This window comes from Lontra canadensis, unplaced genomic scaffold, assembly GCF_010015895.1.
Source record: "Lontra canadensis isolate GAN:19392208 unplaced genomic scaffold, GSC_riverotter_1.0 scaffold31, whole genome shotgun sequence".
NCBI lineage: Eukaryota > Metazoa > Chordata > Mammalia > Carnivora > Mustelidae > Lontra > Lontra canadensis.
The window spans coordinates 13,050,345-13,065,796 of NW_022631025.1; the positions used below are offsets into that span (position 1 = coordinate 13,050,345).

The window sequence follows — 15,452 nt, forward strand, 5'->3', positions numbered from 1 at the left end:
CAACCATGTACAACAGAGAAAACGAATGGCCCCCAACAAGGCCATCACCATCAACTGCAGAATCATGGTCTGTCTGGAAGAACATTTATTAGAGCGTGGGGAAGAATTTCTTCAGAGAACTGACAAAGCACGTGTAACAACCTGTTTAAAGACACAGCAGAAACCTGCATCTGGGGCTATGACTAATCTCCATATCCATGAGCCAGTTCTCTGAGCTAGCATAGAAGTCTGGAGAGACTTGAGAGAGTCCCGACCCTTCTACTGGACTGTGAACAAGGTGAACTGGCCTTTTGCTTCATCTAGGAAAGGACCTCTGCCCGAGGGTCCAGGTTACCCCAAGCAGGAGCTCTTTGGAATAGTCTGTGACACGCTTCGTGCCTTGTCTCTGCCAAACTGGTTCCACTGGAGGACACTGTCGTATTTAGTTTTCAAGACCCCACATCCGCAGTATTCATCTCCCTGTCCAAATGTAATCCGGGATCCTAAATGTAAGGTATCTGTCTGTCTACCTGGTAAAGTATTACCATATTCCCCAGTCTATGCTCTTTCTCCTCTTTTAACCTTTTGGATTTGCCAAAACTAAATTCGGAGGGGCCAGTTATGTTACAGAGGTCTTGGGAGAAATGTTTTGATGCCAGTCCATCAGTCAAGCGCTAACTTGATTTCCAAAATCAGAATTCATATATTTACTCATTTATTTAATAACTTTATTGAACAGTTACTATGGGCAATTACTGTGGGCAATCTCAAGGGCTATCTAGTGTCCGAGAATTTAGTGGTGAACAAAATAAAATCCCTGCCCGCAGGATGCTCAGTTGAAGAAACAGCCTGTAAGCTAAGGAGCAAACAGTGGTTATGGACAATATAGAATATAATATACATATGACATCCTCATGTTATGCAGATGTTATTCATGTATTAGGTGTTAGCCTTTGCAGCCAAATATTTGCTGCAGTTTCTCCTTTCTCCAGAGTATAATATGTGCTGTTTTGTATAGCATAGCCCTTGCTATAATTTTCTCCCCCTTGTGTAGCAGGCTTATCCTGTGAGCTTCTAGAGAGTTGCTTCCTACCTCCCTTGCAATCCCCTTCCTCGTCCTGACTTCTTTTGAGCAGAGGCTACATTACAGTGACCCTGTTGGCTTAGGATTTATGGAGACACTTATTTGAATAATTAAAAACTTTCACATGCATCTGTAAAATGACTAAATAACCCCAGCATGTAAACAGAGATGTAAACTTGGGGTCTGAGGCAAGAAGTTGAGGCAAAGGCATGAATGCGACCATTGCTTTCTACAACCTCCCAACGAAGCAACAGATACGTGGAGGTTGCGTCTCATAGACACAGTGGTTCAAATCTATAGCCTCCTTGAAAAGAGAAGAATGTTCATAGGTATGTGCATTTTTGTCTCTCTGTGGGCAAGGGCTAGAGCTGTCCATGGAACATTTAATAGGTATCAGGGCTCCCTCCGAACAGAAGTGTACTACAGTCCTGCACTTTGTCTTTCCTTCCTTCTTTGATCATTCCCCTCTTTCTCGTCAGTTCCTGCATGCCGGGTGCTCTGGACTCGCCCAGCTCATGCTCCCTTATCTGGGATCCTGTCTATAGCCACACAATTTTGCCAGGGAAGCTCCATTCGAAACTTCAATCTGTCAAGCATCCACTTTGACTTGAAATCTTGCCCTTTGCTCAGTGAGAGCGCGGAAATGGATGGTGGCATATGAATGAAGTAATCTTCTCCCTCGATTAAACCGTGGAAATCTTGCATTTCAACCTCTTTTGACCTACAAAGAGGCATTTTATGTGATTCAACATATCTCATGCAGGTCTAGCTTGGGCACCAGAGTGAAGTCAGAGAGCTTAAGCCCTTGACCTACGTCTGTGGTTAACTCCTGGAAAGTGTCCAGCAAATCACTTCATAATGCTAACCCTTAGCTTCTCCATCTGTAAAGAGAGAATAATATTAACTCCCTTGACTTTTTGTTCAGTTGTTGAGAAAGGGAAAACATGGTGATACGTACAGACACCATTTCAAAGGGCAAAGTGATAGACTGATGTAAGGGATAATTATTTTTGGTGATTTTTTCATAACTTTGCACATTTAAAATATATAAACCTCTATAAGGAGTGAAGCTAATAGTAGGGGATGTGAGCCACCTCAGAGATGCCTGCCAACCTGTCATGTCAGCTTTATATGGTGCTTCTTTCCTTTTTGGTTCCATAGCACTGTAATACTCAGAAAACCAAAACCTTATGGGATCATTTTATAATATGTATCATATGAAATTTTAATTTTGCTATTTATAGTGATAAGGGGAAAAGAAAGGAAGTGGAGTGAGTGGAATATAGATCTTTAACCACTGAAATAAACTGTAAGTAAATGCATTTTAAGCTCTCCAAGCAAAAAAAAAAGTATGTGTGTATATATATACACACACACACATATTCTAATCAGTTATATATATTAAAATATGTAACCAGTTGGCATGAACATTGTATAAAAATTTTGATTTTTGTTCGAGAGTTGTAAAGTATGGGGAAATTTGATGCATTCAGTCTGTTCTTTAGGAAGAGATACTTGGTGGGAGTTGCGTCTATGCAGGAGTTTCCTGACAGGCCCTGGGTTAGTTCATTCCTAGCTGCAGGGGGATCTGGAAATAAGCTAAAGCTTCCTAGGAGTTTAAGGGTGTACACATATTTTTTTTCCTGGGGTAGGGACCCATGGGTTTTTGTCAGATTTCTAAAGAGAGCCTTATCCCACAAAAGGTTAAGAACCGAGTGTATGATGCTAAGAAAAACAGTTGAGGAAAACAAATTAAAAATACACATTTTTGTAGGACCTGTTTAATTGTTAAAATCATCAATGCTTCACAGTCTTTTAATCCCAAAAGGCCTGGAAAATGTACAGTTTAAAGAATTAAAACCAAAATTTGAAGATCAACTTTTATTTTCTGGTCCTAAGAACAAATTTCATTTGGAAATACATGCTTTCAGGATACTGCTTCTCCAGGCTACCTGTAATTGTACTATTTTGCTACTCCCTACCCTTTCCCTTTCTTTGTGGATCCAGGGGGCTGGATTAAACCCTGTGTTTTTATAGGATGACCAAAAATATCGGGGATGACGGGGGCGGTGAAGACAACACATTCAACTTCAGCTGGAAGGTGTTCACGAGCTGGGACTACCTGATCGGCAATCCGGAAACTGCAGACAACAAATTCAATTCTATCACCATGAACTTCAAGGTAAACACATCAACTTCAAGACCCATGCCTTTGGATTTCCAAGATGAAAATCAGAGTCATTCCATACAGTTAGCTTAGCAAAGTATCCTGACCATTAAAAGAAAGATTAACTCATCATTTCTGCCTACCAGGATCCGGTCAGGGTTCTGATTGTGATTGGAAAATATCTGATGACACACGACAGCACGATTTCTTCTCTAAATTTGGTAATAAAAATACTGCCATTGGCTTGAAACAGGAGACCATTAATAATCAGAAATCAGATAGTCTAAATAATAGAACAAGGCTTACTAATTATTTACAGGAATAAGCGAGCTCAATATTTAAAATGACCCTTAGGTATTATTTTGGAGTTTCAGAAAAAAAAAAAAAAAGACTATCAGACGAATCTAGAAAGAAGTTTGTCCTCATCTGAGATCAGTCAGAGTTTATAAGAATTCTCCCTTCTTTCTCTCACTCGTTCTTACTTGCTGCTGATACCCTCCTGGTTTGTGGAATCCCAGGTAGAGTGCACATTTTCATTCCTCATTAGATGTTTGCAAAAATAGCTTCTGAGTGTATGCTAGTTTTCGTAGCTCAGATACATTTTGTTTTTCTGTTTTGCTTGAGTACAGGAAGCAATCATAGAGGAAAGAGCAGCCCAAGTAGAAGAAAACGTCCACTTGATCAGATTCCTGAGGTTTCTCGCTAACTTCTTCGTGTTTCTAACACTTGGCGGGAGTGGATACCTCATCTTTTGGGCTGTGAAGCGATCCCAGGAATTTGCACAGCAAGATCCTGACACCCTTGGGTGGTGGGAAAAGAATGAAGTTCGTCTCTGCATGCTTTTTATGTGCTTAGAACCTGACATTTGAAATTGTGTGGTTATGCTTCTCTGGTGCAATGTTAAATAAGGCCGTCCTTTACCTGTCTACCCCACACTGTCCAGTCACACATTTTCCACTCCATTCCAGGCTTATTTCCAGATCTTTCTACTGTCAGTCTCTCATTTTGTGATTTTATGGAAAGCTAGAGTTGAAAGAGATACTAGAACGCATGTATTCCAACCAGTATATTTTACAGATGCGGTTAATAAATGTCAGGAGGAAGAGTGGTGTGTTCAGGTCACGGAACCATGGGGAAGAGTGAGTTAAAACCCAGGAATCTTGATTTCAAAGCCAGCACTCCTTCCATGACTCTATGTTTCTTTCTCTGTAGATTCTGCGTCTGTCACTGAAAGATCCAATTGTTGCCCTAATTCTTTGAAACAGCAATGTTAGAGTCCTTGGTTCCTATGTTTATCTCACTGGAAACATTCAGATTACCTCCTCCGCTTTCGTCAAGTCTGGGATTCTCTCTGTTTCTCCCTAGCAGTCTCACTGCACACTTTCCGCCTTCTCCTCCCCTTCCTTATTTCCTCCCCCTCCAAGAGATAGTCAAATGAGGAAGGCCAGCTCTTTGCCTGGAATTAAATCTGATGGTGATGTGTCTTCAGGATATGTGCCCATTGAGCAGGTCAGAGGAAGGAAAGCAGATGTAGAGAATAAGGAAATTCAGATGTAGGGAATAAGGAAATCGCTATGTCTTGTTGCTAGGGCCTGTTGCCTTTCATAAAATGTCCTGGCATACCATGTGGTATCTTTTTAAACTTGAGCATTTTCAAAGTATGTATAGATTAAGGCTGTGGGAAGTGTAGAGTGCCCACACTGAAACTTCTGCTGAGCCTTGTAGACCAAAAAGATTCAGAAAGTCCTTATAAGCATAGAATTTTCTAGAAATATCTTGGACAAAATATAGCCTATTTACAACAAAAGACTCCAAACGAAAACATACCATGTATTTCAGAAATGATAATCCTGGAGATGGGGGGCTCTAACAGCACAGACATTTCATGGAAACCTATAAAATGTCATTAGGTAAAGGGATTTTATTTATTTAAAACAGAGGAGAACCTCAAAGCATTTATCAAGTTTGTTGTCAAAGTTTCTTCTTACAGTTGTGATAACTTCTATTACTTTGTCCCATGGTTCATATTGATCACATTTTTGTATAAATGAACCATAGTAAAGTGTAGATAGTTTCTTTTCATTAGGTGGAAGGATCATTCTACGTAAGAGTCTGTTTAACACCTATTTAAGGGGACGCTGAGTCCTAAGGGCCAACAAAGGTAGTAATGGGGATGCATGAATAACTTTATACATTTGATGAAACAGAATTTAAATTTATCTTATAAAAGATAGCGCAGGATCTGCCAAGTTTTTACCTTAGGCTGAAATTATACGTGCTGATTTTATATTACGTCATGCTGATTTTTATCTTCTCTTGGTCATACTCACGTAACGTTCTTAATAAAAATGGGAGAAACCATACTGACAGTATTTTCTCAATACAATCTGGTAGTTATAATCGTTCAAAACACAGAATCAAGAAATGGCAATAGGAAATGTTTAATGGTGACAGTTTGAACCAGGTGTTTAGGAAAGGCCCTGCCAGGGCTAACCAAAGTCTTTTTTCATTCAGGGAGGCTTTTTCCCCATCACAAAAGTAGTACATGAACTGGATTCTTTTCCCTGATTTAATATAGCCTAATATTTTAATTATGAAGGTTCCAGACAGGAGATATGGACCATACATTTACTACTTTTCATATTCTCTCCCCCTCCTCCACACTGCCATTCTAAACCATTTCTTCACTCCTGGAAATTTCCTACCTCAGCTTTGATAACGTCATGATTTGTGTTCTCCTTTTGTTTCTCTGAATGTCCTGTTTTCCTGTTTTCTTTGATAAACCCATTCCTTTTTTTTTTTTTTTTTTTTTTTGCCCCTAATAGGGTATATTCCCCAGACTTCAGTATTTAGTCCTGAGCCCATTTCAGGGAGCTCATTTATTCCAACTGATTGAACTAGCCCATATGCTGATAATTGTCAAATCAGTATTTCCAGTTTGGACCTCATTCCCCAAGAAGATCATTTTTGCTTTCCACTGGAACTCTTATTGCAAAGTGTATGACTGTGGGATGCCTGGGTGCTCAGTGGGTTAAGCCTCTGCCTTCGGTTCAGGTCATGGCATCAGGGTCCTGGGATAGAGTCCGGCATTGGGCTCTCAGCTCAGCGGGGAGCCTGCTTCCTCCTCTCTCTCTGCCTGCCTCTCTGCCTACTTGTGATCTCTCTGTCAAATAAATAAGTAAAAATCTTTTAAAAAAAGAAAAAAGTCTATCACCATATCAGAATCAGTTCCCATGTAGAAGCATATGTTCACTGGACATAGGGTGATATAAATTTCTTCCCTCATTATACTAGGAAACAGACTGTTATTACTGGCGCATATACAGGCTCATACGCAAGCATGCCTTGAGAATGGGACTTGAATATTTTCTTTGTTGTTTTAATGAGATCAAATTTTAAAAGTGCATGAGATAATCTTCTTTAGTCTTATAAAAGATGAAGGGAATGTAGCTGAAATCTTGCAAAATCCTGGAAGAAAGCAATTATTTTTTAAATACAATTAACTTAGTTAATTCCTTGTGTCTCCCTGTAGATGAACATGGTCATGTCCCTCCTGGGGATGTTCTGTCCAACACTGTTTGACTTATTTGCTGAATTGGAAGACTACCATCCCCTCATCGCTCTGAAATGGCTACTGGGACGCATTTTTGCTCTACTTTTAGGCAACTTGTATGTATTTATTCTGGCCTTGATGGATGAGATTAACAACAAGGTGAGTCTCGTATCTGGATTGCTTTCTGCATCCCTGTGTTGTTACGTTCCCTGTCTCCAGACTGCTAGAAATGCCTTTGAAACCTGTGCTGTCTCCATCATTGCCTCCATCCCTTTGCATCCTAGATTGAAGAGGAGAAGCTGGTAAAGGCCAATATTACCCTCTGGGAAGCCAACATGATCAAGGCCTACAATGCCTCCCTCACCGGAAATAGCACTGGGCCACCTTTTTTTGTGCACCCCGCAGATGTACCTCGAGGACCCTGCTGGGAAACAATGGTGGGGCAGGTAATGTCACCAATAGACGTGGATGACAATAAATGGATGAAGAAAGAGCAGAATCAATTATGTCTTTCACAAAGGTGGCCTATTTTTTTTGTTGCTTCATAAAAAAAAATACCAAAGATGTATTGAGGGCTTACTATGGTGCTGGCTATGAATTTCATGTATAGTCTCTCATGCAGTCCTCACTCCAGCCATTGAGGGAAGTACTACTTTTACACCTTTTTTAAGCTGTGTTTAAAGAAAGGATATTTTTAAATGGTGTGAGGAGAGGTTCATCTTCTATTTGTGTTGTAAGAAAGCACCTAGATTTAGATACAGGCTCCTGCGAATATTTAAGTGGAACTCTTACCTATTATTTCCAGTTTCCCACTAAAAGAATGTTCCTTCGGGAGCACACATGAATACTAATTTCAGCAATGTCCATTTTTCTCAAATAATTGTCCCTTAAGTGTTAAAGGAAATACTATTTTAGGTGAGTTGTTTTCATGTTTATGTAAATGGCCCCAGTCCAAGACTGCTGGTATTTGACCAGAGAAAGGAGAGAATGTTTCATATGGCTTTCAGACCAATAAGGGAAACCAAATTAAGAAAACACCAATAAACTATTCCACATCTCTTATTTCTATACAGATCCAATTGTTATTTTGAAAAGTCTTTAATTCAATCTTAATAGAATTGACGTTGCCAACCGTGCATTTCGTAAACTGGTTTTGGACTTGGGATCCTCAAGGAGGACCAGATACTTTTAAATATGTCATTGTGCATCTACCTGCCTGTGGGACAACAGTCCAGTCTCAGCAGTAATGTGGTCTCGTGGAATTATTTGAATAATTTTTTGCTGTGTACTTCTTCTTTGTAATCTAAAAGGAAAAACGGAAAGTTAGTGTTAGTCTTATAAAATGGATGCAATTTAAACAAATGAGAATATCATTAGATGCCCTCATGCTCTTATTAGATGCTCATCAGACTTAAGCCAATCAACTGTGATTTTAATTGTGGGGAAAAAAATGAGAACAATGTATGTGATGCTATACACACGTCCAAACAGTATGGTATGACTAAGGATTTTATTTTACTTTATTTTTATGCTTTCAGGGGCCAGATAAACATTTCCCTTTCCAATTACATATAACTAAATACTCCATTTTCAGGCATGCACATTCATACATGTTTATAAAGTGTATTATATCTGAAATTATAAATGAAATGTAGGCTGCCTTTACTTAGGAGACAGGTATGGTAGGTGGGGTAATGGCCGTTCAAAGATGTCCATGTACCAGTCCCTGGAATCCATCTGATGATGTTACCTTTCATGGTAATACCGGCTTTGCCGATGGGACTAAATGAAGGAAAGCTATCCTGGATTATGTGGATGGACCTAGTGAGATCACAAGTAGGGACAAAAGAGTCAAAGTCAGAAAAACTAGACATGACAGTGGAACCAGGTTGGAGAGATGCGCTTTATAGATGGACAAAGAGGGGCTGTGAGCCCAGGGATGCCAGCAGGCTCCAGAAGCTGGACAAGGTGGGGACCCAGCTTCCTCTCTGATGCCTACACCTTGATTTTAGATCTCTGACCTCCAGGACTGCAAGAGAATAAATTCATGTTGTCTTAAGCCCCAAAGCGTGTGGTGGATTGTGACAGCAGCAACAAGAAGGGAATGCACAGAAGTATATAGGTTTCTGAATTTCAAGGGTCCTTCTTTGAAAGTGCTTCATATAAGTCCTAGCACATCTAGGCTGCTTTGTGAGTCCTCAGCTAAAATGGAAAGAAATGAAAAATCAGGGGGAAGAGGTTTTTTTTCACAAACTCAAAACATTTGAGATGTTCTCTTCTTTATGTCCTAGAATGCATAAAGGGGCTATGCAAGCTCCCCTTTAACAGTCTTACTAGAACGGACTGTCAAGGAGAAGATTGAGGGAAGAGAAAGTGATCAATTAGATAGGAATGCCAGTGCAATGGAGGAGGATACTTACGCCTCCGATTATGCAGAAGTTTCTGGGTTGGCCCCACACATATTGACTTAAAAAGCAAAGTCACTTATTTAATTCTCCTTGGGACTTTGCTGCTTGTCTTGTCCTTAAAAAAAAAAAAAATCCCATCTTTGGTGCTTTTTTTGCTTCATCATCTAACCTTACTGTCCCCTTCTCTTTCACCTTCATTTCCCTAAGGGGCATACAAAACTTGTGGGAAAGTCTGTGGGGGCTGGACCAGAGGTAGTGGTTCTGAACAGAATGTTGATGAGGGACGTAGAGTCTCTGGGGATGAGAGAACCAGGGGACATAAAAACACTGAGAGCTGGAGAGTTTGGTTTTTAAGAGATCAATGTCAATATCCATGCAACTAGAAACATTTTGTTTAACCATTAAGAAGTGACTCCAGGGGTGTCTCTGTTGTTTAAGGGTCCGACTCTTGATTTTAGCTCCAGTCATGGTCTCAGGCTGGTGAGGTCAAGCCCTGAGTCAGGCTCTGTACCCACGATGGCTCTGCATGATTGAGATTCTCTCTCTCTCTCTCCTTGGCCCATCCTCCAGCTCATGCGCCCCTGCTCTCTCTCTCTTTCTAAAATAAAATAAATATATAAAATCTTAAAAAAAAAAAAAAAGGTGACTCCAGAAGAAACAGTAAAGATATCTGCTGTGCATGTCAGGTTGGGGATACACCCCAAACACTCATTGTTCTATAAAAACATTCCAGAATTTTCCTCTTCTCCTCCATGGATGCCCTCTACTTTGTTTCTTCAAGGATGATATAGGACTCAAACCTCTATTTGAGTCTGAGTATAAGATAATTTGGTGGCTCCTTTATCCCTCCAAGGAATCTCACTTAGGTCCACCTGCAATGGCATTTGATAGGTAGGTAGCAAACACCGATGGGAGATTGCTATTTAAAGCTATATACTGTGGTCTGCATTTTGGGGAAGGAGAAAGCCGCCAACAACTGAACGAACAGCAGTGGCTAACATTTATTGAATGCCCATAATGTGCCCAGTGCTGTTTCCTTGAATTTCTAAATTACCCTTTAAGTTATATTTCTATCTCTGTCTTATAGATGAGGAGGCCATGACCTGAAAAGCTACAATAATTTGCTCAAGCTCTTAAAGGAAGTGAATGACAGGAGCCCAGGTTTAACCCACAGGGTCTGATGAGAGTTTATACATCTTTGTCTACAGTGCTAATTGTCCCTAGAAACATAATGAGCATCAACACATACTCTCTAAACTCCTGCCATGGGATGTCTAGAGTCTGTGGTCCTCCGTGATGCCCCTTTCCTGTTACCTGCTAATGACTCTTATGTTTGCTGATCAAAGCTGCGCAGGCATTTTAACTAACGGTGGAAAGCTGCGAGGTGTGGGGTGTGGTGCTCAGCAGGGGGCCTATGGAAACTGTGCTCCCATCCTGACTAGCATGCTGGGACCTGCAGCTGGTGCTCCTCAGGTGGGCTGGGCCATTGTTTTGGGGATTTTCTTTCTTAGGAAGCATTGTGGTGTTCCTGTGGTTTGTGAATAAATCTTACATTTCCATATAATGTTTCAATCCTCTTCTGGTATTTTATATGACAGACCACTGCTTAGGAAAAAATAGGATTTTAAACATTGGGATGAGGATGTTTAGGAAGACGTGGGCGACTTTATAACCACTGTGGAATTTTCTCTTACCTGAGGAAGGCCTTCTGACATGGTGATGGAAGCCAAAAAATATCCCTCATTGCCTACCTCTAATTGATACTAGTTATTAGAATCTGAACTCAAGTTGCCTGGGAATGAAAAAGAGAATAAGAACGGAAGAAAAAAGTTATGGCCCGAAATACCTGCAGGAATTTACTATCATTCAACCATTCGTTCCATATTTATTGAGTGTAAACTGAGTGGCAGGCATCATGTTGACTGCTAGAGGTCCAATGGGCCCCAAGGTGGGCTAGTTTCTTGCTTTTGTGAAAACTACAATTTCTGGGGGTAAACAAAGTCGTTAATTAAGTCATTATGCAAAATTTACAAATTTACAATGCTAACCAAGCACTGTAAGAATGAAATGCATGGAATCTGAGTATTTTTTATAGGGAGACTCACCCTTGTCAGTGAGGTGAGTGAAACCTTCCTGAATCAGTGATGCTTTAGTGGTGTGTGTTCTTTGGTATAAACCGAGCCAAGAGGTGAAGTAACAATGATTGTGTGGTGTGAAGACCCATGCAAAGGCCCTGTGGCCTGAGGAAGTATGGAGATTGAGGGTCTGAATGAAAGCCAGGGAGCTGGAATGAAGAAGGATGAGAAATACCAGAAGACTATGGGGAGCTAGATGGGAACCAGGTTATACAGAAACTTCCAGATTATGCAGAAACCTCGCACTCTCTTGGCCCACCTCTTACTCCAGCTGTTTTGCACATAGCTATTAACCTGACAGCATCTCAACAGCTGTATGCTTATTCTCTCCACCTTCAGAGTTCCTCTGCTGTCATCAAGTGAGGTGTTATTACCACATGGGGACATCCTTGACTAATGGGAGTGGTTGCTGGTGATTGGTATGTCCTCCTTCTGTCACTGGCATGGACAATTCTGAGGTTTACTCTATATAGCTTCTAGACTTCCAGGTGGGTCCTCAGAAGGATAAGACTCACTTGCCCCAGGAGTGGCAGCTTTTAGCATGCTCTCAGGCAAAAGCTTTCCTTCCTTCTGTTTCATTCTTCCCTGAATGAAACACTTCCCTTCTTTGACACCCCTTCCCAAAATATACTGCCAGCCTACAAGCCCTCCCACAGGCACAGTGGTTGGTGAAAACTAATGCTAAATTTTTAAATTTATATTTTTAAGGTTTTACTATAATAATTTTTGTTTGGGTTATATGTATGTTTTAGTTAACTGCTATTTATAGCAGGTTATATTTATAATAGCAGCAGCAATTTTTTAAAGAATAAAGTATGTTAAAGTTAAAAGAAATCTGAGATACATTATATTTCATATGGTACTTGGATGTATTAAGAATCATGGAAGTGGTAGACGATCTGGCGTTCAGGAAGTATTGCTCCGAAGTATGAGGCTGAAAACTAATCTAGTGATAGCTAGTCAAATGGCCCTTTGCCCCATGAGAAAATTCTTTCTCACTAGTTATTTTAGAGGGGAGATTATGTAGGTAGCTGGAAGTAGAAACCAAAAGACTTTAGAAATTATAGAAGAACACTAGTATTTCTGGAAAAATTCGTATTACTAGATGTTCAGTATCTTCAGTCTTAGGACATAAATTATTGAGAAGGAAAAGAAAAGGAAGAGCAGAGGAGAACTATCATAACGAACATTTATAATTATGTGTCTATTCTTATGTTTATCACTGATTGTTGTAAGGGTTCCATGAGGAAATAGTGAGCTTTCCCTCTAAGCCACAGCACATACCCTTTTGCACATAAATTTAAGTCCACACCACTGAGGTAACCAGTTTCTAATTTTCCAGAACTTTCTATGCCTATATGTATACATACATGTATATACACATAGGAATTTTTGTTAACGAATGAGTTCATACCACATTTTTCATACCTATTTTGTAAATTTTTAAAGATCCATTTCTTATCAGAGCATAGTGTTCTAGAACTTTTTAAAGTTTACTGAGGTATTCATATACCACACATTCCACCCATTTAAAATTATACAATTCAATGGTTTCTAGTGTATGTTCACACAGTTGTGCATCTCTAACCATAAGTACACTCTTTTTCTTTCAAGATCTCACAATAGTGAGATCTTGTGTGGACAAGATCTTGTGTGGTCCATTGTGTGGACATGCCCTTCTATTTCATAAATCTCCTAAGTATATTTGAATTGTTTCCAATTTTTATCTGGAAAAAGCCCTACTTTCATAATCACATGTATAGATCTGTGCACTTGTGTGAATATTGCTGTGGGACATCTTTCTACAAGTGAATTTCCTTCATATTCGACCTTCTTTAAAATGTGATGGATTTCCACAAATTTCCCCCCAAATATTGTCAGGGGTCGACATTCACCGTACTCACCAATAAGGAGAAGCCTGGATTTTTAAAGATTCATCTTTCTGTGAGTCAACAACTCATTGTTTTAATTTGCACTTTTGTGTGAGGGGTTTCAGTGTTTTTCAACATTTGATTGACAGCATATTTCCTTCCGTAAATTTCTTATTTGCCATTTGCCAACTTCTTTCCTTATTGCATTGCCCATCTATTGTCAGGCTGGTTTATAAACATTTTTAACATGTTAGAAAAACTAATCCTGTATCACAGATGCTGCCAGTACTTTTCAAAGGTCATCTTTTAACTGCATAAACATTGCTGTTTGCCGGATCAAAGTTATAAACTTACGTGTGGTCAGTATATTCCTGGTTTTATTTCTTATGCCATGCTTATAAATGTTTCTCAGTGAGAAGACTTTTGATACAGTGGTTTTGGAAGTGGGGTAATTACTTTTATTTATTTATTTATTTATTTATTTATTTATTTTTATTTGACAGAGAGAGCACAAGTAGGCAGAGAGGCAGGCGTTGGGGGGCGGGGGGAAGCAGGCTCCCTGCTGAGCAGAGAGCCCAATGCGGGGCTCTATCCCAGGACCCTGAGATCATGACCTGAGCCAAAGGCAGAGGCTTAACCCACTGAGCCACCCAGGTGCCCTGGAAGTGGGGTAATTACTTTTAGACTAATAAAATAACGGTGAAATATTGGTCACTTGCTAGCTCTGCCTCACTATTTTCTTATTATTAATGGCAGTTTCTAAGCTAATACTATGCAGAAGCATAACGAACTTGAGGCCAACACTAGGGCCGTTTGAATGGAGAGATCCCCTTTTTTAATCTGGATAATATCTTGACAGGAATTTGTGCGGCTGACTGTTTCTGATGTTCTGACCACTTACGTCACGATCCTCATTGGGGACTTTCTCCGGGCATGTTTTGTGAGGTTTTGCAATTATTGCTGGTGCTGGGATTTGGAATATGGATATGTAAGTATGATGTTCATTTTTCTCTTGTCTGATTATTCCTTTGTGGTTTATCATTTGCACACGCTATGCCAGAAGAAGAATTTAGGAGGTGGGACCATGTGTTAGATATTAGGATGTGAAGACCCGTGGGTATAGTTTTAATTCAGAAGGGTGTCAGACGGGAGCATCATGGTTTATGATATTCTAGTTAAGTGAGCACAGGATGGCTAAAGCAGTGAACCTCAACCTATGCAAGAACATGGTGAACTCAGTCTGGGACCCATAGCCAGCCCCCTCCCCATGAAGTCTGCTGACATTTCTAGAAGCCAGGCAAAATGGGTAATATCAACTTTGAATTCTACTGAACAGACTCCTAGACAGTTACTGTGCAGTGCAGTGGGTGATAAATGGATCCAATAAATATGGTGCTTGTTGCGTAAAGCTCCCAGGCCAATAAGAGCTCAGCAGAGACACAAGTAGGGAGCTGTCCAGGTTCCGAGGTGGTCCCAGGGTGTTGATAGGTGTCTGGAAGTGGTGGACCTGAATTTCGGCAAGTTGACGTCCTTCCAGCACCATAGCAAGAACCCAGGTTTCTCTGAACCCCACTGATGTTGACTCCATTCCCAGTTCACCCTCAGCGTGCAAGTCCCACTACCCTCCCCCACCTGCGACCCCCATAAAGTTCAGGGAGGCAACAGAGCACACATCACTCTGCAATTTCCCACATTGCCAGGTGACCATGGTCCCTCTTTTGCAACTCTTAACAGTCATCAACACCTGAAGTGTTGACTGTAATCATGTGCTTAAAATCCTCCAGTGGCTTATAAGTACTTAGAATGAATCCCAAATCTCTTTTTAAGGCCTTTGATGTCTTAGAGGATCTCTTTGTTTGTTTGTTTCCTCTTTTCTTTCTTTCTGAGCTCTTCTTCTACTACTGTTCTTGTTTCGTAAAGTGCCTAAATGTTGGAATTCTTTCTTACCTCAAACACAAGATGACCCTTGCATTGGCTCTAGCTGTTTTCCCCTATAGGGTTGCAGATTCCTACAATTGGGCTTAGCTGATGCCTTCTCGTCGTTAAGGTCTCCACTAATATGTCACCATCTTTGAGCTCTTCTCCAACCTTCCCATCTAATGTAGCCTACCAGATTCTCTACTTCAACGTCCTGCTTGATTTTCTTCATACGATGTGTAACTCTGACATTTCCTTTTAAAAGCCAGCTTATAATCCTTCTCCCTCTGTTAGAATGAAAGCCCTATGAAAACAGAAGCCTTGACCTCTATGCCTAG

General features: G+C 40.3%; 1 protein-coding gene across 1 annotated transcript in view; it reads left to right on the forward strand.

Annotated features, from left to right (window-relative positions):
- TMC1 (transmembrane channel like 1) overlaps positions 1-15,452 on the forward strand; it is a 373,785-nt gene that overhangs the window by 331,268 nt on the left and 27,065 nt on the right. The window contains exons 14-18 of the mRNA XM_032866628.1: positions 3,101-3,245; positions 3,860-4,054; positions 6,763-6,942; positions 7,068-7,229; positions 14,057-14,185. Coding sequence (XP_032722519.1) covers positions 3,101-3,245; positions 3,860-4,054; positions 6,763-6,942; positions 7,068-7,229; positions 14,057-14,185 — 811 coding nt within the window. The remainder of the gene's footprint in view (positions 1-3,100; positions 3,246-3,859; positions 4,055-6,762; positions 6,943-7,067; positions 7,230-14,056; positions 14,186-15,452) is intronic.